The sequence below is a fragment of the Trichomycterus rosablanca genome, chromosome 11 (assembly GCF_030014385.1).
Source record: "Trichomycterus rosablanca isolate fTriRos1 chromosome 11, fTriRos1.hap1, whole genome shotgun sequence".
In the NCBI taxonomy this organism is placed as follows: Eukaryota; Metazoa; Chordata; class Actinopteri; order Siluriformes; family Trichomycteridae; genus Trichomycterus; species Trichomycterus rosablanca.
Window position 1 is genome coordinate 5,652,092 of NC_085998.1, and position 27,102 is coordinate 5,679,193.

The 27,102-nt window shown below is 37.7% G+C and overlaps 1 protein-coding gene and 1 long non-coding RNA gene across 2 annotated transcripts; one reads left to right on the plus strand and one right to left on the minus strand.

Moving 5' to 3' along the window:
* The first annotated feature begins 811 nt into the window (after nt 1-811).
* foxa3 (forkhead box A3) lies at nt 812-6,060 on the plus strand. The gene is made up of 2 exons (XM_063005023.1): nt 812-1,148; nt 2,530-6,060. The coding sequence occupies exons 1-2, from the start codon at nt 1,077-1,079 to the stop codon at nt 3,706-3,708; spliced, it is 1,251 nt and encodes a 416-aa protein (XP_062861093.1). The 5' UTR covers nt 812-1,076; the 3' UTR covers nt 3,709-6,060.
* A 9,498-nt stretch (nt 6,061-15,558) lies between these two features.
* LOC134323695 (uncharacterized) lies at nt 15,559-24,851 on the minus strand. The gene is made up of 3 exons (XR_010014081.1): nt 24,747-24,851; nt 20,998-21,120; nt 15,559-15,652 (listed from the first exon to the last, which is right to left on the minus strand). It is a non-coding gene; the product is annotated as an uncharacterized LOC134323695 (long non-coding RNA).
* Nucleotides 24,852-27,102: the final 2,251 nt, after the last annotated feature.

The window sequence follows — 27,102 nt, forward strand, 5'->3', positions numbered from 1 at the left end:
CAATTACAGCCTAATTAGTAGAAAGTATTTTTTTCAATGTTTATGCCATGTATTTTTTCCAACATCTTTAATTCCATTTTACAGCCGGTCAGTGTTCTGTTGTGTTTGACACTTCACATGTTTATTTTGTACTTTTTTTATACAACAGTTTAAAGTTTGTGATTGAAAATGAAATATACTCTTTTATTTAGTATTTTATTCTAAACTTATTATTTTATAGTGTGTTGTTTGCAGAGTGCTGGAAAACATTTTAGTGTGAAAATGAACAATAAAATAAGTTCTTTATGTAAAACAGTTTTAGGGGAATAAAAGGGGAAATAAAGTTGAACAGCTTTACAGTCTTAGATACATGTTAAAGGTGTAGGAAGGTTTTCTTTAGTTAGGAAAGTTTTTTTTATGTTTAATGGATGTAATGGGGTTTTGGGTCTATATAAAACAAATTTATGATGATTTATTGATGTATTTTAATGTGTGATGCCATTGAGCTTATAATACACAGTAATTATTATTATAATCTGACATTATAAATAGACCAGAGCACCAAACATTTTAGTATGAATATAAAAATTTCACTTGATTCGAACAAACTAATAATGTTTCTGACTTTTTTTTAACGTCTGATGCCAATAAACAGAACAGCAGGGGGCAAGAGCGCCTAATCCGGGTTTCAATCCTGAATCCTGACTTCTGAAAGGGGGAGGAAGGTGATGATGGTGATATGCAAATGAGCTTCAAAGGGGGTGTGGTCTTTTTTACCTGAGTTTAAAATGCGCTGGACTTTCACCCCGAGACTCACTCACTCACTCCCAGTCAGCCTGTCAGGAGCAGCTCCAGCTGGATGCTTCTGTTCTTTATTCTGGATTTATTCTGCAGCCTTTCAGAAATAAACTGAAGATTCGAATCATGACTTTTACATCTGATTAAGAGGAACAGCAAGAAGAAAAGTGAATTTTCTACCGAACTCGAGATTCCTGGAGTTTTTTTCCTCTGAATATCAGACCGGACCTGAGTGAGTTTTTTCTACAGACTGAGAGGCACAAAAACTTTCCTAAATAAAACACGATTTTTATTTGGGAATGTTGAGCTCTGTGAAGATGGAAACTCATGACATGTCGGATTGGAGCGGATACTACAGTGAAGCCAGCGAGGTGAGACACACACACACACACAAACACACACACACACACACACACACACACAAACACACACACACACACTCACCATCATCATGATTAAGTCTGATTAATGATCGCACATTTATTCACTTTATTATTCATCATTAAAGCGAACATAGCAAGCCGGGCATTATTATTATTATTATTTAATACATACATTTTTTATTTAGTTTATTTTTTTATATAAAATTTGAATGCGCTTGAATAAAACAATTACAGCTTATTTTCTTCTTTACACTTTTCATCTAATAAATAAATAATAAATTATGTTTTATTTTTACTAGGAACTGTTTCCAATATAAGTAAAAAACTTTTAGTTTTTAATAGATGAAACAGGTGATATTTAAGGGAACATTTAAACATCGTTTCATTTGAGCTTAAATGAACGAAATTAACAAATTGGAAACGAAAAAAAGTGTTTTTTTGTTAATCGTATTTTTATATTAGTGAAAAAACTGCTTTTAGTTTAAAAAAGTGTAAAATGTGTAGAACAATCGCGGGATTTTTACATTTTTGTTAGAATTTATTGCCAAAGTATAAATGTTTATTAATCGAAGCGACAAAACAAAAGCAGAACCATTTATTATTTATGGTTAAATTATTGTAAATAAAATTAAAAACTCAACAGACAAATAAATGTGGAGTGAAAGGATCCGAAATGTAATTCTAATTTTGTATTATACTCCTATAACTTTTTAAATAACAATTAATTTCCTCTTTTGTCTGTAAATATGATTAAATAAACTAAATAAACTTAAAGTTCATGTGAATATTAGAAATAGCAAAAAGTCTGCACAGGAAACACTGTAAATTGTAATAAAGTCTAGGATCAAATTCATATAAATTAAAATTTGTTTAAAAAATGCAACAGTTAATCAAACAAATAAAAACATGATCTGAAGTGTATTTATGAATAATTTAGGGTGTTTACACCTATTACACCACCACAACTATTAATTTAATTGATTAGGTTTTAATTTAAAAATTAATGTTTAACTTGTATTTTTATTTACTAGCCACTTTTTTAAAACTACACAATGATCATTAAATAATGAAATGTGATTATCTTAGTATTTAGTTTATTACATCTCAAAATGTTCTTTATGCTGCCAATTTAATGGTCAAGCAGGAGGCTTTTAAAATATTTGTAATATTTGCATATTTCTGTAAATATATTCTGTATTTGTTTTATTTAATCTTATCTTAGTTAAAATGTTATAAATATTATAAATTAATACATGTTTTTGGTTGTTTTCTTAACATCTTAAATCAGAATATAAAATCTAAATTCGATCACAATGCCTGCAGTAATTATTATTTCTCTATATAAATTATCATTATTATTTCTTTTTAGATGTACTCCTCTCCAAGTGCCATGAACTCAGTGAGCAGCCTGAACACGTACATCAACCTGAACCCAGTCAGCTCCAACTCCAGCATGAACATGGGCTACACAAACCCAGGACTCAACGCCATAGGAGGAGCCACCAATCATATGAACCTGGGCACTTCCTTAAACACCAGCTCATTAAACCAATTGAACCCGCCCACCTCATCGCTTGCCCCGATTTCCCATTACCAGAGCATGAACCAGCCCATCCCTCAGCTCAGCTATTCATCTCCACCAGCTCTGAACAGAGCTAAAGAAGTCCCAAAACCATACCGACGCTCCCTGACCCATGCCAAGCCGCCATACTCATACATCTCACTGATCACCATGGCGATCCAGCAGTCTTCCAGCAAGATGCTGACGCTGAATGAGATCTACCAGTGGATCATGGATCTGTTTCCATATTACCGTGAGAACCAGCAGCGCTGGCAGAACTCCATCCGGCACTCGCTTTCCTTCAATGACTGCTTTGTTAAAGTGGCCCGTTCCCCCGATAAACCTGGGAAAGGTTCCTACTGGGCGCTGCACCCCAACTCTGGCAACATGTTTGAAAATGGCTGCTATCTGAGGCGTCAAAAGCGCTTCAAGATTGATGAAAAACCAGGGAAGAAGGGAGCCGGAAAGTCTCAAGATGGTACCAATGGCAAACACGGAAACAGTGAAGGGCTTCAAGAAGAGCACAGCCCTGTGACAGGTTCCTCAGACGGTGCAGATTCAGCCCAGTCCGATGTTTCCCATCATGAAGAACAACAAATGGGCATGGCAGCGCTCGATGTTCCATCTCAAACCAGCATCGCGTCCTCGATGCCCGGCTCCGGGTCACACCTACATTCAGACACCATGTCAAGTCCGCACCTCCTTTCCAATTCCATCCAGGACCACATGGATCTTCAAAATGACCAATTGAAGTCCATGGACCCACAGTACAACTTCAACCACCCGTTCTCCATCACCAATTTGATGTCCAATGAGCAGAAAATGGAGCTCAAGTCATATCAGGATCATGTCATGGCTTACAACGGATTCGCTGCTTCTTCACCCATTGCCCCCAAGCAGATCTACGACAGTGCAGGACCCTCCGGGATCGAATCAGGTGCCTACTACCAAACTCTCTACAGCAGATCCGTACTTAATGCCTCGTAGAACTTTTTGGCTGGTTTTTTGGATGCTAGAAATGCTGACAGCCACAGGACTTCTCTGAGTTTATATCAACATTTTAATGTAAAGCTACGTATGCTAACTCCACCCAGTTTGAATGGTACTGTACCCTGCCTATTACACACTTAAACAATCGTTGAAAACGTGCCTTCTGAACCGTCGTCTACCCCCTGTTCGAGTCGTATTGATTCGGCACTGATAACACCCTCCTGTGTGCAAACACCAACCTTATGAACTTATAAACCCAAAAATCCATTCGGCCAACCTTTGATCTTTTGTTAAACACACGGACGTGACGCAAATAATCCCTGTTGATTTTCCACCTGTAAGACTGTAAATACACTGTAGCAGAGGGGCGCAAGCCATTATTTATGAAGGGAAATATTAATATATCTTTTTTTTTCTTTTTCATTTTTTGTGTTCTGGGATTATTATGGGATGAGAGAGAGAGAGAGAGAGAGTGTGTGTGTGTGTGTGTGTGTGTGTGTGTGTGTGTGTGTGTGTGTGTGTGTGTGTGAAAATCGAGGTTACTGCATCGCTGCGTTACAGTTGTGTGTTACAGCAGAGCGCCAATATTTTTTAGCATTACGTGCGCACACAGTGTCAGCTCTTAGCAGCTCTTAGCTTTGGTAATGTGTTTGCTAATTGTTTATCTCTTCTTTTTTAAATTATGTCCATATTTTAAGATGTTTTTAATCTAAAGTATACAAATAAAACTGTGGTAAAAGTTAACATTTTGGCTTTTATTTATCATTTAAACGCCTTTGTTTTTTGTGTCACTGCAAAGATCTTATAGCTACGAAGTGCTAAGCATATGCTGATCTTACATTCAGTTTACAATATTTACCCGAAATTTATTCAGATGTATGATTTTACAAACAAACAAAATATATTTATTGGTCAAATGGCTGTTTCTGAAGTGCAAATGCAAGACATCTAATGCCAGCAAAGCCAAAAACCCTAAACAACCACACATAAATATCTAACAGCTAACTAGCTAAATAATGCTAGCTAAAAATGAATCTCGTGTAAGGCATTTCTTTGCTTTGTTTTATCCGGATCTTGGTGGTGGATTGTCTGAAAATCCAAAAAAAACTGGGTGTAAATTCACTAATAGATGGATGGATGGATGGATGGATGGATGGATGGATGGATGGATGGATGGATGGATAGATAGATAGATAGATAGATAGATAGATAGATAGATAGATAGATAGATAGATAGATAGATAGATAGATAGATAGATAGATAGATTGATTGATTGATTGAACTTTATTGTCATTGCTCAGTACAGTTACAAAGCAACGAAATGTAGTTAGCATCTAGCAGAAGTGCAGATAGTAGCATTGTGCAAAAAAACAGAGAATATCAGTAAAGTTACATATCTATGAGTAATATTAATATATAATTAGAACTATAGCTATTTACATATATTTAACATTTTTATAGCTTAGTTAAATCATTAAATACAACTATAAAGTAACTTCTGTTGATCTATGAATACATTTAGCAAGCTAACTAATTACCTAACCCTAGCTATTGAGTTTATTTGATTTGTTGACTTAATATCTTGCCAAATATCAACCCAAAGGATTTCACTGATCTAAATACAATGATTTAAAGTACTTACAAACAGCCTATTCTTGACTGTGAATTAGCCGGATAGCTAAATAGATATTGTAATAATATTAAAATGACATAATAAGCTAATTACATAAACAGTTAAATGCCAGAAAAGCAATCAACAAATTAACTAATAACTTATAAGTAATATGTTATACAACATAACACTACCAACAATCCACAAAAGCTAAATTCTCTCCAAATGAAGCTAAATTTGAGCTTGGAAACACAATGATGTAGCATTGATGCTAACATTTGTGTGTATTGTTTATGGTGGCATTAGGATCAGTTGATCAGTTAAAGCTTATAGTCACTTATTTACATACAGTACTTTGCACTAGCAACCCCCACCCTCTGTTTTTAAGGGTGGGGGGGGCTCTAATGACTTTATTACATCAAAGCCTTCGAAACAACCAGAATTTACACTAAAAGGCTAATCTGATTGATGGCGTCATGCTAACGAGTCACTGTTCATCACCTCAGTCCTGTTACGAGTTTACGCTAGAGAGTGTGTGTGTGTGTGTGTGTGTGTGTGTGTGTGTGTGTGTAGTTGTGTATTTAAAATGTGTCTGTGTGTTCTCACTTCAACAAAGAATTGTGTTGATGTTGTAATAATATGTTTGTATATATTTAGCTACATGCCGGTCGATTGTTATTCAGTGTGCGTGTTTGTGTTAATTTCTTATTAAAATATAAAAACCTGGGGAATAAAATAGAGTTTTTGAGTTTATTTCAGTTGCCAGAAAAAGAATGTGAACCTTTGTAATAAGCTGGATTTCTGCATTGAATTGTTATTAAACACTTAAATCCTGAATATAGCTATATCACTAATCACATCAGTCAGGTTTTATTCAACTTTTTATCTGTTTTTCCTAACAAACTAATTCATTGTTTACAATCTAGGCTGGAAAAAGTATTTGAACCCTTACTGTAGCAGCAATACTGACTGCTGCAGCCCACAAAACAGCCTGTTTCAATTGCAAGTCATGAGTTAAATACATCATTCATGGTTTTACGCTGGAAGCCGAGTTACTAGGGTGGGGTTTGGGTTGAAAAGGTAACTGGAGCATCCAATGACCCTTTTACATTTGTAATCCAGGGTTATTATAATTGCATTTCCTAAACAAGTCCTTCCTCCTCCAGTTGTAACTATAAAAGTCTCTACTCTTTTAGGAATGCAAAAAACAAGCTTTTGGAGTCTGTCTGAATTTTATTTGTCAGTTTATTAATATAGCATTTTAAGGTCATGTACTGAAGGCCTAGCTTGCCACCAACATTACAATTCATGGCAAAGATGTTTAATGGGGTTGTGGTCAGCGCTCTGTGCAAGCCACTGGCTTTCCTTTAAAGCATTGTTATCAGGGCAGTTCTTTATGGACACTGCTTTGTGCACAGGAGTAAAGTTATGCTGGAACAGGAAAGGGCCTTCCCCCAAACTGTCACAAATTTGAAATTATTTTATTTATTTTATCTAATTGATAATTAGGGTGGCTAAAACACCCAAACTTAATAGTTTGCTCATATAGTGCAAATAATAATCATATCTACTTTATATCATGAGCTCTGTTACTGTGCACCAGTCTGAAAAGTTTCCTCCTTCATTGAATATTAGATTTTTAACCCTCACAGAAGAGTAATTAATCTGGGGCATCATCTTGGTACAGGAAAAAAAGGGGTTTTAAGAGCTACGGTGTGAACACGCTCTGCCAGTTCTAATTCAAATGTATTAAAATGTAGATATTTATTTAGACGTGGCAACATGAACACTGTAAAAACATTTCATTTTTATTTTGCCAGTAGTAACACACACAGAAGCTACTGTTTCATGGTCCATGTGTTTTATTAGAATCACTTCATTCAGGAGTTTTTGCTCTGACTGTAATTTACAGATCGAGGGATGAGAGGAGGAGACACTAGATAAGAATGGGGACAAGACAGGAGAAAAAGAGATTATGTTTGTGCACCCCTGGTCAAGTTCCATGTTTTGGTAAATTTCTAAAAGAAAAGTGAACATAAACTATAATGGGAAAAAAAAATCTTGAATATTAAATCTTATTTCAGCAAATTTTACAGCACAATATCAGAATCAATCATCAGAATCAGAATACTTTATTGATCCCAGAGGGAAATTGCAGTTCTTACAGTAGCACCCATTTACGTAGAAAGAATAAACACTCTACTAGCTTAAAACAAATAAAAAAAGAAGAAAAATTTTGCAAATAGAAGTTAAAAAGTTATTTACACATAATTAAATAATTAAATGCTTGCATTATTATTATTGCACATATGAATATTGAATATTGCACAGAATATTGCACAGGTGAACCATAGTGTCACACATTAAGGGAGGAATTATAGAGCTTGATTTATATTTATATGCAAAATGTATCATTTTAAGATTATTTAAAATAATACATTAATTAAGCAAAAAATATGTAATATTAAAGGTGGCAAAACTTTTGCACATGCCACATTTGATGTTTCATATGTTCAATATGTTAAATTCAACAAACAAACAAATCTACTTTTGCATATAGATCATTGTTGACTGAATTTCTGTAACTGAATGATTGTAAGCATCTATTATAAAAATCCATGAAGAGAATTTTTTGTTATAAGAGTTTATTGTGGGATTTTAAAAAATCTACTGGCTTAAAAATAAACAGACAATAACTAGATGTTTCATTTAGTAATGTATAAAGAACCGGAACAGTTTCATACTAATTATATTTGACCGCAGCAAGTGATTTCTTTGTGTCCATATAATTAGGGCTAGCTTGCCCTCATAAGAGCCTATAGCATTACAGTGGGAAAGTTTAGGAAGCCCTGTACAGATCTATTTTACAGTCGTTGACAGAAATGTCACTTGGAACCATTACTGAGCAACTTCCAAATAAATAAAATACCAACACTGCCGTGAAATGTTCATTACCTGTAACGGTATGTAAAAAGTTCACCTCACCTGTAGCCTGTATCCTGTAGCCTGTAGCATGTAGCGCGTCATTAATGTAACTACACACACTCTGTGTACACAGCTAATAGCTCAGGTGAGTGTGTGTTTGCTGTATTAACACCAAGCCCAGTTTTACTTAAAAATAATTGTACCTTTATTTTTAAGCTTTAAACAAGCTGCAAACAAACTAATGATTTAAGTAAAAAGTTAAACAAATTAATATTTCAATAACAACTAAATATTATGGGAAAAGTTGTAATGTACAGAATCCATAGTGTGAGTTTCACCTCTGTTCATTATCTACTGCAACTTTTACTTAACAGTACTGATACAGAGACTTCACATCAATATTTACAGTCTGACTTTTACTGTAATATTGACTTTGTCTAAGCAACGAGACTTTACTTTAATCAGAAACCAATAAAACCTCCAAACACAGCCATACATCATACATGTAGGTCATTTAACCAGAGCTGGTCTCAAAAGTCCATATTTCAGCTTGTTTTTTCCATGCCAAAACCAGAAAGGACCATCCAGGCTGTCGTCAATGCAAAGTGGTATGGTAAACTTGAATGTGTGTGAAGGTATCAGTGACACAGAGGCGTATATTGGGATTTTAGAGAGACACATCAAGGTGTCCATTATTACTTCAGCAGGACGATGCCAGGGCTCATTCTGCACATGACTTCTTAGATACAGAGTGTGTGTGCTTAACTGGCCTGTCTGCCGTCTAGATCTCTGTCCTGTTAACAATGTATGGTGCATCATGAGGAAGAAAGTCAAACAATAGCAACCACACCTGAAGTCTCTTATCCAGCAGGAATGGAAAAATAAAATTACTTGCACCACTTAGTGTCCTCAGTTCCCAAATCCTTAAAAAGTCTCATTAATAGAAAAGTGCTGAACATGCCTCTGTCCACACTTTTTTGAAGTGTGTTGTAGGCATCAAATTCTAAATAAGTTTTTATTTACAAAATACAATAAAACTGATCAGTGAAAAAAATTTTTTGGAAATCTGGAATTTTTTTCTTTCTATGTTTGTCCATTAAATTAAGATTAAAGTGAATGAACAAATCACAGATTCTTTTTACAAAATGGCCCAAGTTTTCTGGAAATTGGGTTTGTAATCCGGAGGTTCTTCCTCACTGTCACCACACTTGTCTCCTTTTCCTAATTTACTTTTTTTTTTTTTAATTAACAATAACTCGAACTCAACGAATTCTCACTCACTCACTGTCTTAACCGCTTATCCATTCAGGGTCTCAGGTGGGGGGTGCTGGGGCCTATCCCAGCTTTTCAATGGGACACACACACACACACACACACACACACACACACACACACACACACACACACACCCATTCACCTATAGGGCAATTTAGTGTCTCCAATTAACCTGACTGCATGTTTTTGGACTGTGGGAGGAAACCCACGCAGACATGGGGAGAACATGCAAACTCCACACAGAAAGGACCCGAAATGCCCCACCTGGGGATCGAACCCAGGTACTTCTTGCTGTGAGGCGACAGTGCTACCCATTTAGCCACCGTGCCGCCCATCTGAACAAATTGATTTGTTTTATTGTTTTATATTGTATTTATAATTAATTCACATTTTACTTTTACATCAAAGCAGCACAACTTTGCTGTTATAAAAAATATAAACCAAACCCAAACCAATCTCACAGACACACCAGCAACGGCCACACAAAAATCTAAAGCGTGATGACTGGAGAAGCTTTTTGGGCTCTTTTTAGGCTTCTGCCAGTTTAAGCTGGTTTCTAAAACCCAGATCGACTGACTCTGGACAGTGTCATCTGTGTCCAGAAATTTTTGGTGGTTCTTGGGTTACATTTTACCATCCAGACTGATTTCTCACAGCTGTATACAGCTGTACACAGTTATAATCAGTAGTGAGAAATCAGGACACAAAGTTTAGTGACAATGTAGAACTTTCTGCTCCACTACATGCTGTGCTGCTGTCTGTATATTTTTGACCCAGTAGATTTTGAGAAAACCCACAATAAACTCATTAAAGATCTCAAATGCATCAAAGTTATTTTTAACAAAGATGTTTGTCACAGAAAAATTAACAATTTAAGAAATCATGAAAATACAAACTGCGCTTACTTACTTTCAGTATCTGAAACTGAGAAGCTGAAAGAGTTACTGACATTCCGAAATAAACCACACACACACACACACACACACACACACACACACACACACACACTGGTACTTTTATATGCAGTGTGTGAATGAACTACAGTTCCTCTGTAACACTCAGACTTTTATAACACAACTCAAGCTTTTTACATTATTTCCTAAATGTATAAAACCTGTTGATTGAAGTCTCATTTTGAATTTTGTCGTGCAATTTTATTATTTTTAATGAAGTTCTACAACTTCATGAGCTGTATAAAATATATAAAACATTAGAATTGGTGTTTTTAATGTGTAAGTATTTGGTCCATTCTAATTTATTTTGATTGCAGCATAGTCTTTATCTGGTTCTCTTGCTCTAATATAAGATTATATTAAATTTCATTTGTATTAATGACTTTATTAACGCCTTTAACCTGGTCAAGGTTGCAGCGGGTTTAGTTTCACTGGGTAACACTGGGCACAAGACAGGTATACTATGAACAAAGTGCCAATCCATCAAAGTGCTCTATCGCCAAATGGTTGTTTATTTATTTATTTATTTATTTATTAGGATTTAGGGTCATGTTTTACACTTTGGTTCCATTCATGAAAGGACAGATAGTTACATGTTACAGTTCACCTAATTTACAGGTCTTTGTACTGTGGGAGGAAACCGGAGCACCCAGAGGAATCGCCAGATAGAAAAATTCAGAAAACAGGCACATAATTTCTCACCTCACGGTGGATTCTTTATACATTTATCATTAACAATTACATTATTAATAAATTATTTAAATAAATCATGATGCAAATAAAAAAGGAATTATTTATAGTTAAATGATGTTAAATTGGAAATGATAGACATGTTTAAGGTGTAGAAGTTCTTCTCAGTTCTGCTCCTGCTTCCTAATTTACATCTTTATCTCTAGATGAGAGCACATTTAACTCACCTGATTAAAAATATAAAAACTGTCAGTTGGAATGTAAAAAAATATAATATATATAAATTATACATATATATTAACAATCTGAACAAGCAGAAACACAAGAAAACATTTTAAATATAAATTTTTACAGACTTTAAAAACTACAAACTAAATCTAGATGCACAAATAAATATAAAAACTACCACAAAAATGTAAAAAATATGAAACAATATAAAAAAAAGCAAAAGATTTTTTATTAGCTGTTTTTTATTTAAACTGAATTTTCAACACAGCAAAGTCCCACATTATAGGACTGAAGCCTGAAGCCAGTGGACCAACCTGTAAATAAAATATTACTTTAAAACTCATTAAATAACAAACAATAAATACAAAAATTAAAAAGTACAACCCTGTTGTTTAAGGAGCTCCATAAAATCTTCAGTGAAGGAAGAAAAGACTCTGAAGTCTTCTTAATACCAGACCCTAACCCAGTTAAACACTTGTGGAATGAACTGGAGTGTCTGTTATACGTCAAACATTTTTATTTAACATCAGTGCCTGTCCTGACAAATGCACTCCTGATTGAAAAAGCACAAGGTTCCGCAGACATGCTCCAAAATCTTGAGGAAAGCCATCCTAAACGAGGCTGTTAATGCTGCAAGGACTGGAAGCTCATGTTTAGGTGTACAGATACTTTTGACCATATAGTGTATATTCAGCCCTGATTCTTTCACTGTGGTTCTGTTTACAGATGTTCCCGAATTACAACGTCTCATCAGCAGAAGCCTGATGAAAGTAGATGTTCCAGTATGAACACTGCATGGGTTCAGGTCGTTATTTCTCCATGTTGAGCACAACGGTTCCTCTCAGTCAGAGCTGATAAGAACGGAGTTAGCTGATATGGTTTCAGGAGAAATGCAGCTCTGTTCTTAGCTGCAGCTTTATCACCAACACGACTTCAATAATTATGCAAAATAAAACCACTTAATTTATCTTTACCCGAACGAAGAAAGAAACACCTGTAAGTAGCTGCTGTAGCGAAGAGCATCCTGTGGTATTGGGAGGAATTTGTCTTGTCTGGAGAAGCTGTTATTCAGGAGGTTCATTTTCTTTTTCCCAGCCTGTAGTAAACATGGTTAATCAATGTGTTTAATAAGGAGGTCTGTAGAAAGTAAAAAGTCATTTTTGTGTGCTGGCAATCAATATTTCATTTAATTTTATTGAATGGAGAACCTGACCTGAAGGTATTCTATAGCCCAGGGGTTCACAAACTTTTTCCAGCCTTGACTAAGAATGCTGAATCAGCGTGTTCATTAATGCCGCTTGTGTTTATGGATTCTTGGAAACTGGATGAAGATGAGACAACTTCACGCAGAATTACTGCAGAATTCCCGCTCACTATCAAGGGGGTTCACAAACTTTTTCTTGAAACTGTGCTGAATGTTACTCATCAGCTTTTGCAGGTGCAGTTTAGATCTGGATGAAGATTACGACAGAGATTCAGATGATACCCATCGAGGATGAAACGTGCAAACAGGTGCTTTGATGTCATGAGTGTATGTCAATAAATGAGAGGCTGAACAGGACTCAGAGTGGTGCTGCAGCTTGTATGTTTACTGATGATGATCCAGATAATTTTGGGACAGAAGGAACAGGAACAGAGGAACATGCACCCAACCCTTTTCTGCCAAACGAACTGGGCGAAGGATCCTACAGCAGATCCTGGAGGAGGAGCCCATTGTTTACTCATGTGGCTTCAACAGAACGTTCAGCCTCGGGCCTTTCTGTAGTGCGTGTGTGAGGGAGTTTTACCTGAGCTCTACATCCGTCTTGTGTTTTGCTCAACGCCAGTAATCCATTAAGCCAAAATCCCTCCAGAGATTCCATTCACACCTTAATTTTACCTTACTGTACTTTTTTAATTTATAACTGACACTCTGTTATCAGTTTATTCCAAACAGTTTGACCAAAGGTATATGGACACCCCTTCTAATTAATGAGTTTAGGTATGTCAGCCACACCCATTGCTACCAACTGTATACAATCGATGTCATAAAATAAATGATATGCTTATAAATTTGTGGCAACTGTTTGGGGAACTTCCCGGTTACACTGTCCCTTTCCACAAAGTGAGTTTCATAAAGACATGGTTCAGAGTGTAGGAACGTAATTACATTCAGGGCTCTGTGGGATGAATTGGAACACTGATTATGAGCCATGCCTTAAACATTAGTTTCAAACACACTTCAAAAGCCTTTATGGAAGAGTGGAAACAACTCGACTTTACTGCCACATTAATGTTAATATTAATGGTTTTGGACCGTCCAACACGTTCATTGATTGGTGTGCACATATTTTTGGACAGTATATATTTTATTATTGAACCCCAGTACATCTCAAAGTCAAACAATGATGCTGGATAAGAATTCCTATGGTCAGACCTGGTCAAACCATGTCCTTATGGACCTCATGTACCTCTGTACACAGTAGTACGATGGAGACACAATAAAACTAAATAACTGATAAAAGCAAGTTGTTTATATTTTAAAATTCTCCTGTTGGTCACGTTATTGACACTCCCCCAAGATCTTTACTTGTCACAAACGCAAACATGGCAGAATCCTTGGCTAAATGCCAGCATCTTTATATGTGGGATCTTCAAAAAGTTTCCGCACTTCTATATTTTGGTTGGACATGGTGAGGGTGGGGAAAGACTGAGAGACGCTTATAGTCTGGATTTAGTGCTATCTGATATCCCCCTTTTTGGACACTCAAAGAAGCTTTAAGGGAAAGAAGATTTTCATGTGATGATGATGTGAAAGCAGCGCAGCATCAGTGGCTACACACTCAACCAAAAACGTTTTTTTGCTGATGGCATTAAAAAGTTGGTACGACGCTGGGACAAATGCATCAGAAAGTGATGTCATTTGTTTTTAAAATTCCTAATAAATAGAGTTTAAAAAAATGCGGAACCTTTTTGAAGAACCCTGGTATAATACACTACACAGTCACACTACACAGTCAAACTACACAGCTGCTGCAGTTCATCTCATAACAACCAAAATGTACTTCCTGCACCTTTAATCACAAGAACAAGTAAATATAGAGTGTAGTGATGACATGTTGATATTAATCTTCATTTTCTGATGCATTTTTTGAGTCCCACACCTCGTGTTGTTCCTCATCGGGACAGGTGTGCTGGTTTCAATCAGAACTGGGTCAGTTTGTGTAAAACTGCACAAACACACTCACAACTGGAGGACTGAGCTTCAGGTGTGGTGTTTTCATCAGGTCACACAGTGTGTGAGCGTGTGTGTGTGTCTGTGTGTGTTTTGGAGATAAGAACATGGACTTTGACCATGTTGGTGCTGTAGGTGAGGTGAACTCGGCATCTGATCAGCACTGAGAGAAATACAACATGATTATTTTACTGAAGGAAAAAAAGAACGATTGATCTGGGATTGATCAATAATAAACACACACACACACGTGTGCACACAAACAGACAGACACACACACACCAACACACAAATTCACACATACGAACACGCACCTACAAACAGACATACACATGCACATAAACACATACACACACAAACCCATACACACACCTACACACACACAAACATTTACACACACATACACTTACACACACCTTCAACTCCACAACCATACACACACATCTGTGCTGCTTTACTGCTACAGCAGCCTTCACTCCTCTGGGAAATGACTGCAGGGATTCACTTCCATTTATCCACAAGAGCATCAGTCAGATCAAAGCTGGCAGCCAGTTGGTCATGAAAACCAGATCTACAGTATAAGGCCTCTGATAAACAGTTCTTGTGATTACACTGGTTCCAGAGGCAGTTTGGAATTAGTAGTGAGGGCCACAACCAAGGAAAGGTGGTGTTATCATGTGGCTTTATTGCTGAGCTGTTGATGCTCCTTGACCTTCCATCTTTCCATTTTTCCAGTTGCCGTGATGACCAGAGTTGCTTTAGCAGGCTCATTTAATAAACTGACATGTTCATGGTGACCCGTTCTGTGTTCTTTCAGTGACACAAAGAAACATTAAGCACATGAAAAAGAATTAAGCATTTCGTTCAAAATAAAGATTGTATAAATTCAGATTAACTCCGCTGTAAGAAATGTGAGTGTATTATTATTTATTATTTATATTCCGTAGACATATTTCTCACTCCTGCTGATGGTATAATAAAAATCAGTCTGCTCGTAACACATTGTTACATCAGCACTGCACGCTGAGGAAACGGAGTTTGATCTGCAGAAGAATCAGACAGGAAGTCAGTTACAACACAAACATAAACACAGTTTTATGGCTGATCTGTAGGACACTGACACACCTGAAGCGACCCAGACACTCCTCAGTTCTACACTGCTGTATTATCATTATTCTGTACACATTTACCATGGCCCTCCTGTCCTAATAAATCCTCAGATCATCAGTAATCATACATCTGATGAGGATTCACAGCATTTCAAAAGCACTTAATAAAAATCAGCGTTTAGCCATCAGTTAACCGTCATTTAGCCATCATTAAGAGTCAGAAGCTTCAGTTAATCTCCACATCAAACATCAGAATGAAGAAAAATCTGATCTGAGTGACAGAGTGTGGCATGGTTGTTGGTATCAGATGAGCTGGTTCAAATTTGTCAGAAATTGCTTCTGACCACCTGGGATTTTCACCACAACAGTCTCAGTTTGCACAGAACTGACAAAAAACATCCAGTAAGTGGCAGTTCTGCAGGCAGAAATGTCTTGTTGATGCGGGAGGTCAAAAGAGCAGTTTGAGCTGAAGACCACATCAGATTCAGTATATTACATATTACATATTCCATTCAATAATTTGTACTGCATGACACTTTTTTATATTACATACTACATTTATTATTCTATTTAATAAATCACATAGTGATGTACTTGTGTACTTTAATGCGTTTTGCTTTAATGTATCTTGAGCTGCTGTACTAACTGACTAAATAACCTAATCTATTTCACTCCTTTGAGACAAGAGCAGGATTCCGAGGCTACAGATGGCACAGGTTCGCAATACGAAACAGTGGAAGACTGGAAATACATGGTTGGTTTGACGAATTTTTATTTCTGCTGCAACACGTACATGGTAGGATCAGAATCTGACATGAACAGAATGAACTGCAGAGGTAAAAATGAATGATTAATATTTAGGTTGTGAAATGTCAACAAACGTTTAATGTTATCTACTAATGCTAGCTAGCGCTGCTTACTGTAATGCTAAATTTGTAGATGTACTACTGAGGGTGAAATATGTAGCCTGGTGCTACTGAGATGTTTTGGGATATTTTGGGTGATTTACAATAAATGAATTTATATCTTGTATAGTACATTTAAGGTATGACATGAGAGATGAAGGTTTAGAGAAAACAGTTTATAAGACATGTAAGTGGCTTTGAGGTTAAATAAAGATTAAATTATAGCTAAATATACTCAGTTCCCGACATTCTAGAGGTTTTGACATGAGAGATGAAGGTTTAGAACATAATAGAGAAATAATAAAAAATGATTTGAAAAGTTTAAATTTAGTTTGCTTTACACCAACCAAAATGCATTTCTGAGAACCAATTTGTTCAGGACAGAAAATTGGTGAGTGTGTGTCATGAGTCGCTCTGATTTTAGGAATTTTAGTTTTAACAGGCACTTTTATTTCAACACAGGGTTGCCAGGTATGTAAAAGCTAAGCAAAGCAGCTTAACATGAAATCAGATGTTGCCACATCAGGAGAACCATTTTGTTCTTAGTTGATCAGTATGAGTTTTTTAATAACATGGGGTGTAAATATTTGATGCAATTTTTGTGTGCATTAGCGTTCTTATAAAATTTTATATTTATTTAATAACCGAAAAAAATACTTTACCCTCCAGTAAAAGACCAAATGTTGGTTGCTGTTTCAACAATCCTAAAATTTAGTGCAGCCGTGTTCCCATCATCCCTAACCAAATCTAACCCTTTGCCGTTAACTATGAATGGATATCTCTATTTTTAGATGGTGGTGCCCTTCATTTATTTACTGCATTTTGGTGGTGAACTTCCATCTTTCGCTAAAAAAAACAAACAACCTGATGCTGAATGCTGCTTTCTCAATGAAGTCTGGCCAAAAATGCACCCCTCTACCTCCTGTCTACCTCACTCTCGCCCTTGTCCTCGCCCTCCTCTATTTACATTTTCATATTTTACATTTTTGTTAATAGCGAGTGATGTAAGATACGCTGAACCCAAGTTCTGTGTTTATCTTGTTTTAGCTCTCAATTAAAGTAATTTATCTGTATAGTCTTTGATTTTGTGTGATGTAAGTTGTTTGGAAAGTAAATTCAGTGTTTGTTTTGTCTTTCCTCTCGTCCCAGCTTCGCGCCTAAACCAGAGCTGGTTAGCTTTCCTGGCTCTGGAGGAGGTTCGACAATCATTTCTTTCATAGAGGGTAAAAAATTTCGGCCCCTCGGCCCCTTTCCTAGCGAAAGTTTCCCCCGACTCTCCTCACAAAGCTACCTTTTTGCCATTTATATTTAGCCGCCTTCTTCCCCGCTGGCTGTTCCGTAGGTGCCAGAGGCTTTGAGTACAAATTAAAAACCTTTTAAAATGCAACATTCGTGAGGCGTGTTTTTGTAAAAAAAAAAAAAAAGAGAAGAAGAAGTCAGAGATGGATGAAGGGATGAAGGAAAGCGTTGGTTTTCTTTGGCCATTCCCGTAACCGAGCTGTGTACTTTATTCAAATGAGGACCAGGTGGATACCAAAAAAAGGTTTGATAAACAGAAGAAATATGGTAGACAACCCCCCCCTTCCCAAAGTTCTACCAAAAATAAAACTACTTTGGTAAGTTTGACGTTTTTTTCCCTTCCACATTAAATCAAGCTCTAAAATTTACCGTCTGTGAAAGAAACAAAACAATCTTTTTTTAATAGAATTAACAGATATTTATTTTTTATTTTTAGGAGAATCAACTAATATTATCTTCTTTTTATTGTATTTAACAAAACATCCCCCAATCCAATCCATTTTTAATAGAGTTAACAGATATTAATTCTCTATTTTTAGGGGAATTAACTATTATTCTCCTCTTTTTATTGCGATTAACAAAACACAACTTTTTCAGAAATTGGGGTTTAGATGTCAGTATTTTATGTAAAACATTTTCAACTGAATAAAAAGTTAAATACAAAAAATATAAATGCAAACATTGTAAAAACATCTAATTATTCTTTGATGATATGAATCATTTTTATATGTTGGACACAGATACAGGGATGAGCCAAGACTCTGAAGGACGTTACCAGCAGGTACTTCTGCACATTGTGAGCTGGATTATTCTGCAGTCCTTCCTGGTTCCACCTCTTCCTCCAGTAAATGATAAACATGTGTCTGTCCGTCCACACGATCTCGAATCAGTCATCCTCCTTCTGTTGCACCAACATTCAGTTCTAATACTTGCATGAATATTGTAGGTGCTTTCTGTGACTCTGCTGCCCCATACACAGAGAGGTTCGATGCACTGTGTGGTCTGACACATTTACCTCATCACCAGGATTAAAATCATTCTGTTGGTCCATACCAGATGCCACAGCCTTCATATTCTCTGGCATCTATGAGTCTTGGCTGCCCAGCAACCTGTCAGAGGACCACTGTCGGTCGGTACTTACAACCCAGTCATTTGATCATAATGATCTGGTCCTTATCAAAGTCCCTCAGGTCTTACAAATACAAATAAGCTCTGCTGTTTATTTCGTCGCTCGACAAAAAGGGTCGCCAAATTTGGCATGGGTACTTAGGTACTGAACAGGTCACTTGGCAATGAAAACTACACGTGTGTGTGTGTGTGTGTGTGTGAAGGCCTGTTTTGTTCTGTTTAGTAACTTCTGTCCTCTTGGTGGTTAAGAGACTGAATTAGCTATATGGTGAAGGTTTGACCATTAAGAACAAATAAACATACAGTTTTCACACAACTACACACACACCAACTCACAAACCTACATACATACAGAGAGAGAGAGAGAGAGAGAGAGAGAGAGAGAGAGAGAGAGAGAGAGAGAGAGAGAGAGAGAGAGAATAAAGTGGTGTGACTGGTGGACAGAAATAGGTGAATAAACAGAAATTGGGAGTAAAAAACATCCTGTGGAGTTCAGTACTCAGTACTGTTGGGTTCTGCTGCTCACACTCCGACACCTTCTGTTTTATACAAACATCACTTCATCTTTAACCAGGACTTTATCCTGACTAGACTCTCAGTGAGTCTCCATCAACCATCACCACCCATTCACTCACTCATTCACACCTACAGCATTTATTTCACCAGGTCACCAAACTTTCAGTAAGATTAGTTAGTCCTACTGCTGATATATGTTCCTCCTTTTATATACATTTATACATTTATTTAATCATCGTCTGTTTTAGCACCTCCTTTTATACTATTCATGGTTGTGGTGGGTTCGATTTACTGAGCAAAAGGCAGGAAACACCCTGGTTGCCGGTTTATTACAGGGCATACACATGGAGGAAACCCACGTAGACATGGGGAGAACATGCATACTCCACACAGAAAGGAGGTGGACTGCTCCACCTGGGAATCGAATACAAAACCTTCTCGCTGGGAGGCGACAGTGCTACCCACCAAGCCACTGAGGCACCCTCCTCAGATTTTTGGGCCCATGTGCAATTAAGAGCAGTCAATCCACCTTCTGGATGTTTTTGGGACATGGGGATGTCAGTTATTTCATTATTTTTCTCTAACCACTTCATTCTGGTCAGGCAACTGGGAGCAAGGCAGGGATCAGTCCAAACCCAGGGCTTTAAATACTCCCACAGTCACTCATTTACTCGCATCTCGGGGCAGCCACTCCAAGCTTTGCATGTTTCGGGGATTTGCTGGGAGAGATCCCACATAAACATGGTAAGAACATGCCAAACTGTTTTGTCCTGCTTTTGGTTGATATAGTTCCTGGTCTTGTTTTGCTTTTGGTTTCAGGACTGATTATTATTACCTTGTCGCTTCCAACATGCTATTGAGTGCTGTTTTGTCATTTGAGACGTTAAGACCCCATTGCACTGAGTAAACACCATTCATATCCATCAGACCCCCCCTCCTCCCCACAACCATCATTACCGCCACCTATCTCCCTGCCCTGAGCTCCACCCGGCCAAGAGCAAACACTCGGCTTCAGGAACAAAAGAGGAGTGAATAATCCGAGGGAAATGTCAACGTTTCGTCATGGACGTCCTGCAGTTACCCATTAACCCATTGACATAAAGAGCAGCCTCTACAGAAACAAATGCCAATATTAAACCTGAACTGTTCACTTCGAGCTTCTCACATGTAGTTTCATCCCAAAGTGTAGTTCTTTAATGATAAGGGCTGTAATTCAAGACTATTACATTTAATATAGTACTTATTTAACTGGGCCGAGACAGTTCTGGTTCAGTCTACAGATTTTCAGGAGATCTTAAAATGTGATTGGGAGTTTTCTGCCTGCTAAAGTTTATTTAGGAGCTTAGTGACAACTCATCCAGAAAATCACAAATCATTTCAAAAAATGAAGTAAAGAAGTGTAGAAGTGCTTTGCTCCATCAGGGCACGGACCTTGTTAATGATGAATTCCATTGTTCATCAAGTTCATCTGTCCATGAGCTGATGCTGAGGTGTAATTGGGTTCCTCATCAGGACAGAGATCCTAAATACAAAAGTAGGTCCAGCATCGAACGTCTAAAAGGAAGACAGGATGAAAATTTTGGGTAGCCAGATTAAAGTTCTGACTAGAAGCCAGTAGAGATGTTGTGACCTGGTGAGACCCTAAAAGTGGTCTGATTTAAAGCAGGATTGATGAAGAAGAGTGAAGCTAAAATTCCTCCAGAGTGACGTGAAAGATTCACATAGAAAGTTTTTAGATGCAGTCAGTGCTGGTAAAGATGCTGATACATGGGCCGGATAATTTTAAACAAATGTGGTTTTGGTTTTTTATTCAAGTTCTTCTGATATAAAATCATCTTGGTGGACAATCAAAAACCATTTAGTGTGACAAATATACTAAATAACTGAGGCAAATATTTTTGCACATAGATGTATTACTTCATTTCCTTTGAAGTGTGTGTGTGTGTGTGTGTGTGTGTGTGTGTGTGTGTGTGTTTGAAGCTTTTAAAGCTCTTGTTAAAATGGTTTCAATCTAAGCTGCTCAGGTCTTATCAGAATTGAGGTGGAGGCTAAATCTCCAAACACACCTACAATAGCCGACTCCTCCACACACACACACACACACACACACACACACACACAGAGGGATTTGGAGTAGGTGGGTGGGTGTTGGAGAGGTACAGGTGGAGGATATTGTAGTATTGTGGTTATATTTACTCTGCTGACGAGCAGATGGTTGAGCTCATTCAGATCAGACAAGCGTGTTTTATTCCAGAACCAACGGAAATATGATATAAATATCCGGGTCTTCCACAGTCAAGCATGCTTTACATCACCATAGGTTAAGGGCCAGCTGTGCAAGTGAGGATCTCACCTGTTGTGTCAATTTAACAAAAATTTACCATTCAGACAAAATATCTCCTCACTATTAGATAATAGTTGGGATTTTCCTCATGACCTGGACACACAGTACTTTGAGATGGGTTTAGTCAAACTAGCCCTATTAATATGGACACAGAGAAGTCAGCAGCTGTAGTCAATTATACAAACGTAATCAGTAGTCATAATATGGTTTATGGCAGCATTTTTCAAACTATTTTCCAAGCGACCAACATTTTGTCTATGATGTTTTACACGACCCTGGCAACACAAAAATGCATCTTATTCCCTCCACAAGGGCGCGTTTGCATACAAGTTTTCGTTTATGGGCCTGTTAAAATCCGTCGCAACCCAGGGTTAAAAAAAACCCCTGGTTTATGGGACCTGCTCCGTTCTCCAACACCAAAGACAACACACCTACTGGAACACTGCCCAAGGGGTACAGGAGTCTCACTAAGTGATGCTTTGCTAGTGAGGTTCCCTTCACCCTGATAACACACACACACACACACACAAACACACACCCACATACCACCGACATTAATGATTGGTCAGACCTGAGTGCAGGTAGAGTTCCCTGTAACAGTGTGTCTGAGCTCCACCCAGTTAAAGCTAACACACACACACACACACACACACAATGTTCCTTCAGGAACAAAAGCTCCCAGTGAAATAGATTCTGAAAGCCTGTTTGATAAACATCACATGTTACCATGGAGTTCCAATACTTTACTTTAATAAGATAAACTTCATTCAGATAAACTATCATGCATCAGAAATTTATTTTAAGACTCTGTATGGCCAAAAGAATATGGACATCTTACCCATGAGCTTGTTGGACATTCCATTCTAAAACCATGAGCATTAATGTGGTGTTTGCCCTCTTTTGTGCCTAGAACAGCCTACTCGTATCTGAAAAGGCTTTCCACAAGAGTTTGGAGTGTGCCTGTGGGAATAAGTGAGGTCAGCCACTGTTTAATACAGTGATCCCCTGATTATTGACAGTTCCACTATTGCTCGCCAGTTCTCTTGCCGCTTGGACCATCCCCAGTGTTGGTTGAGGAGAACTGAGAGATTCTAACTTGAGATCTCAGCTGTAGTGGACTAGTGCATCCATAAAATAGAGAGGTGCTGCTTCCACTGCTGAGCTAAAGGGCTATTTCTCAAACCACATACTATTTACTATGTAGTGTACTTAATACTGTAACCTCAGCAAGAAAGAGTTTGAGGAAGGATACACCTCTGGTACTGCAAAATGCTGATCTTTACCTTATAAAAGGAAAAATAAAAATCAGGCAGACCTGTGAACTCCCCATATTACGTATTATATTGATGGGTGTGGCAGTAGAGGAAGATTCAGGTGTTGTGCTTTTTTGTACACTATGTGATTTGGGATGCAGCCTGTGTATAAGGCATCCTCGAGGTGTAGATAATGAGAAGACAAAAACAAGGTGTCTTATGATGTAGTTCTGGTCCACCTATTCCTCCATCATGATGTAGCATAGATTGGAGATAATTTCTGCCCTGATGTCATTGTTCTACAGAACGTCCTGCAGAACCAGACTCCGATGACTATTTAGCGTGGGCAAGCCTCACCCTGCACACCAATGCATGTGTGTGGACGGGAACGGGAACTAGCAGGAAGTTCTGGTTAATGAATTGCTCTGCCACAGGTGTTACAGGGCCAAGGACGAGAATCGATAAGAGCCGAGACTCACAGTCCCACCCCCTGATTCACTTGGTCATACTGACCCACTTTTCAATTTATTTTGACTTGGTCAATTTTAAATGTTTTTAACATGTACAGTTTTGATACTTTGGATTGTGTCCTACTTTGGATAGTCCTTCTATTGTCCTAGGCTGGAGTGTACAGTCAGTGAACCTGCAGAACCCTCATTCATTTAGTCATCTTCAGTAAGTGCTTTGTCTTGGTTAGGCACTGTACACTTACTTAGGTATATCTAGAGATGTTATAGAATAGCCAGCACACATACTGGAATATTTTTTTTGAAGTAGGAGGATGTCTGGAGCACCCAAAGAAAATTCATGTAACATACCGCAGTGACCAGAGGAGAGGATTTAACCCATGTGCTGCATGATGTTTCAGTGCCACCTATGGTGACATCCAGGAGGAGGCACAATTCTGTAAACATGATATTATACACTCAGCCATAACATCAAAACCACCTCCTTGTTTCTACACTCACTGTCTATTTTATCAGCTCCACTTACCATATAAAAGCACTTTGTAGTTCTACAATTACTGACTGTAGTCCATCTGTTTCTCTGCATGCTTTGTTAGCCCCCTTTCATGCTGTTCTTTAATGGTCGGGACCCCCACAGGACCACTACAGAGTGGGTATTAAACTCCATCAGCGCTGCTGTGTCTTATCCACTCATACCAGCACAACACACACTAACACACCACCACCATGTCAGTGTCACTGCAGTGCTGAGAATGATCCACCACTTAAATAATACCTACTCTGTAGTGGTCCTGTGGTGGTCCTGTGGGGGTCCTGACCATTGAAGAACATGGTAAAAGCAGGTTAAAAAGAAGAGAAATAGATGGACTACAGTCAGTAATTGTAGAACTTCAATTTTAATGTTATGGCTGATCAGTGTATACTATATACTAGATGGATAAAACTACAGGCTTATCAGTGCAAGCATCTCAGAAACAGAGCTGGTGGTTCTACACTATATAACCAAAAGTATGTGGACACCCTCCTATTTTTAGTTTAGATGTTTTAGCCACACTCACAGCCAACAGGTGTATAAAATCAAATATACAAATAAATTCCATGATTTAAACTTTGTACCTTGATGAAGGCGTCTTCATTTTCCAATGTGACTGGAACTACAGAAGGGTGCAGAGTAACGTGGAATAAAGAGTAATTAATAATAATAATTAATATTCATCATGACACCGTTTATGTTTCATTATTGAAACATAAATTGTGCTAAAGTTCAGATCGATGTTTGGTCCTCCTCTTACCGAACATGGTGTGTGTTTGATCACATGGCTAATGAATAAACTGCCCCATCTGCCCCTTTATCTCTGTACCTGGGTGAACAAACTTTCCAAAAACCCTCTCACCTAACCCCAACCGCCAATATGTGCAGGAAAAAGTTAGTGAACCCTTTTGAGTTAGCTGAATTTCCTTTATTAAAATGGTTTGATCTTTAATTGAGTTCCAACGATAAACAAACACATTCTGCATAACATTGCTGCTCATCTTTTTATTTAATACACTGACTGATCATCTACAGTCCAGGCTGGAAAATGATGTGATGAGCTGACAACATTGAAGGCAGTGTTATGAAAGGACTCAGAAGACAAGGAAAACCAAGAATTAGCTGGATTGACAGCATAACAAAATTGCATTTTTAGGGAGTAATCTGCTACAAGCGACATGAAACAGAGGGCATTGGAGAAAGCTGACCTATCTGGTAGAAAACTATTGTATTATTGCAAAGCAATGATGGTGTACTGACGTGAAATGACTAGGTGTTTGTGGTGTTCAGACTGTGAAGTAGATCCTCCTAATCTCCCAACGATGCTCTAACATCCCACCACAAACCAGTCAGTACTTGCATAACAGTCAAACATTTACATACACATGCAAAAGAAACTGTCTGCCGTCTTAGGTTTTCGGTCATTTTTGGAACTGTTCATTCCTGAAAGACATTTGTGATCATTATGATGTTGTGTTGGTGTTGATAAACTTGGATGTTGTGCTTCAGACTTTTGGCTTATGTCAATTTTTTTACAGCTCAGGGCGTGGCTCAATCACTTCCTCCTGTGAAAGCTTATCAAGTAAAAATCTAAAACTCCAGCCAGACTCACATACACTATGTAGGTTAAAGTATGTGGACACTTGACCATGTGTATGTGGACACTGGTAACCAAAACAAAAAGCATTGATATGAAGTTGTTCCAACCCTGTGGCTCCACTTTTAATGGGAAGGTTTTTCCACAAGATTTGGGAAAGTATTTGTGGGACAGTCATACTGGAACAGGAAGGGACCCAAATTGTTGGCATGAAGTTGAAGGTACAGCATATACTGTATGTTTTATAAAGAATTTTATACTCCTGTTAGTAATGAGTGTGGCCTAAACACCTGAGCTCAGTAATTAGTAAGGGTGTCCACATACTTTACCCCGAATTATGTAGCAGTTGTTTCTTTATCAGGTTCTATCAGCAGAAAACCATCTTAGCTGCTTTGTCCATTGCAGGGGTGTGACCTGCAGTTTTGGGCTGTATGCAAACGCAGTCTGTGTGGGCTCCAACTATCTCTTAGGTATGCAAATATTTTGTCCAGGCCCCTTAAAAAACCCTCCACCCAGGAGTCGGTTCCTGTATTCTCCTCACTTTGACATGCCTGATCCTAAACTTTGTGGACAATGTCTATAGGGTGTGTAATTAGGGATGCAAATGCTTGGTCATTTTTTGACCAATAACTGTCGTCATTAGAGTCTTTACTGAAGGGAAAAATAAACATGACACAACGTGGTGGTTGTGGCAGCTTTAATCTGAATATACAGAGCTGTGAAAAGTATTAGCCCCCTTGTTTGATTGTTACTGTTTGTCACAGATCATTAATCAAAACATGACACAAATTAAACTGCAGCTTCAGTCAATAGACAGATGACCTCACATATTCATTTAAATTTTGCTTTTGATACAGGAAGAATTGAATCCAGTACAAGGGCTATTTCCTTCTTGTACCCTTTGTTTCTGGGTGGTGTCAGTCTCACAGTGACCCTGGTCAAGATAAAGTACTTAAAATAATAATGATGAATAAATCAAATTCTTTAAAAAGATAGACATTTACTGCAGACACTGTGGAAAATGAAAGTTGATATGTTCTCCAAACTGTTCCAAAACCACAGGAACTATTAGTAAAAGCATGTTAGTATAAAGCTGTGCACGTTGTGTAAACTGTGAATAACTGTTATTTTCTCGTCCTGATAGTGTTAATGTGTTGAGATGTTAAATGTTTTAATGGGGGAGTTTAAAGACCCTCACTTAGAATCTATTCAGGAACATGTTAGTTTAAACAAATGAGCGAGAGAAAGAGAAACCTGCCCCCAGGTATCACCAGGATACAGATAATAAACGTACAGGACACACACTCTCACTCTTATACACATGCACACTTTTACACACACAC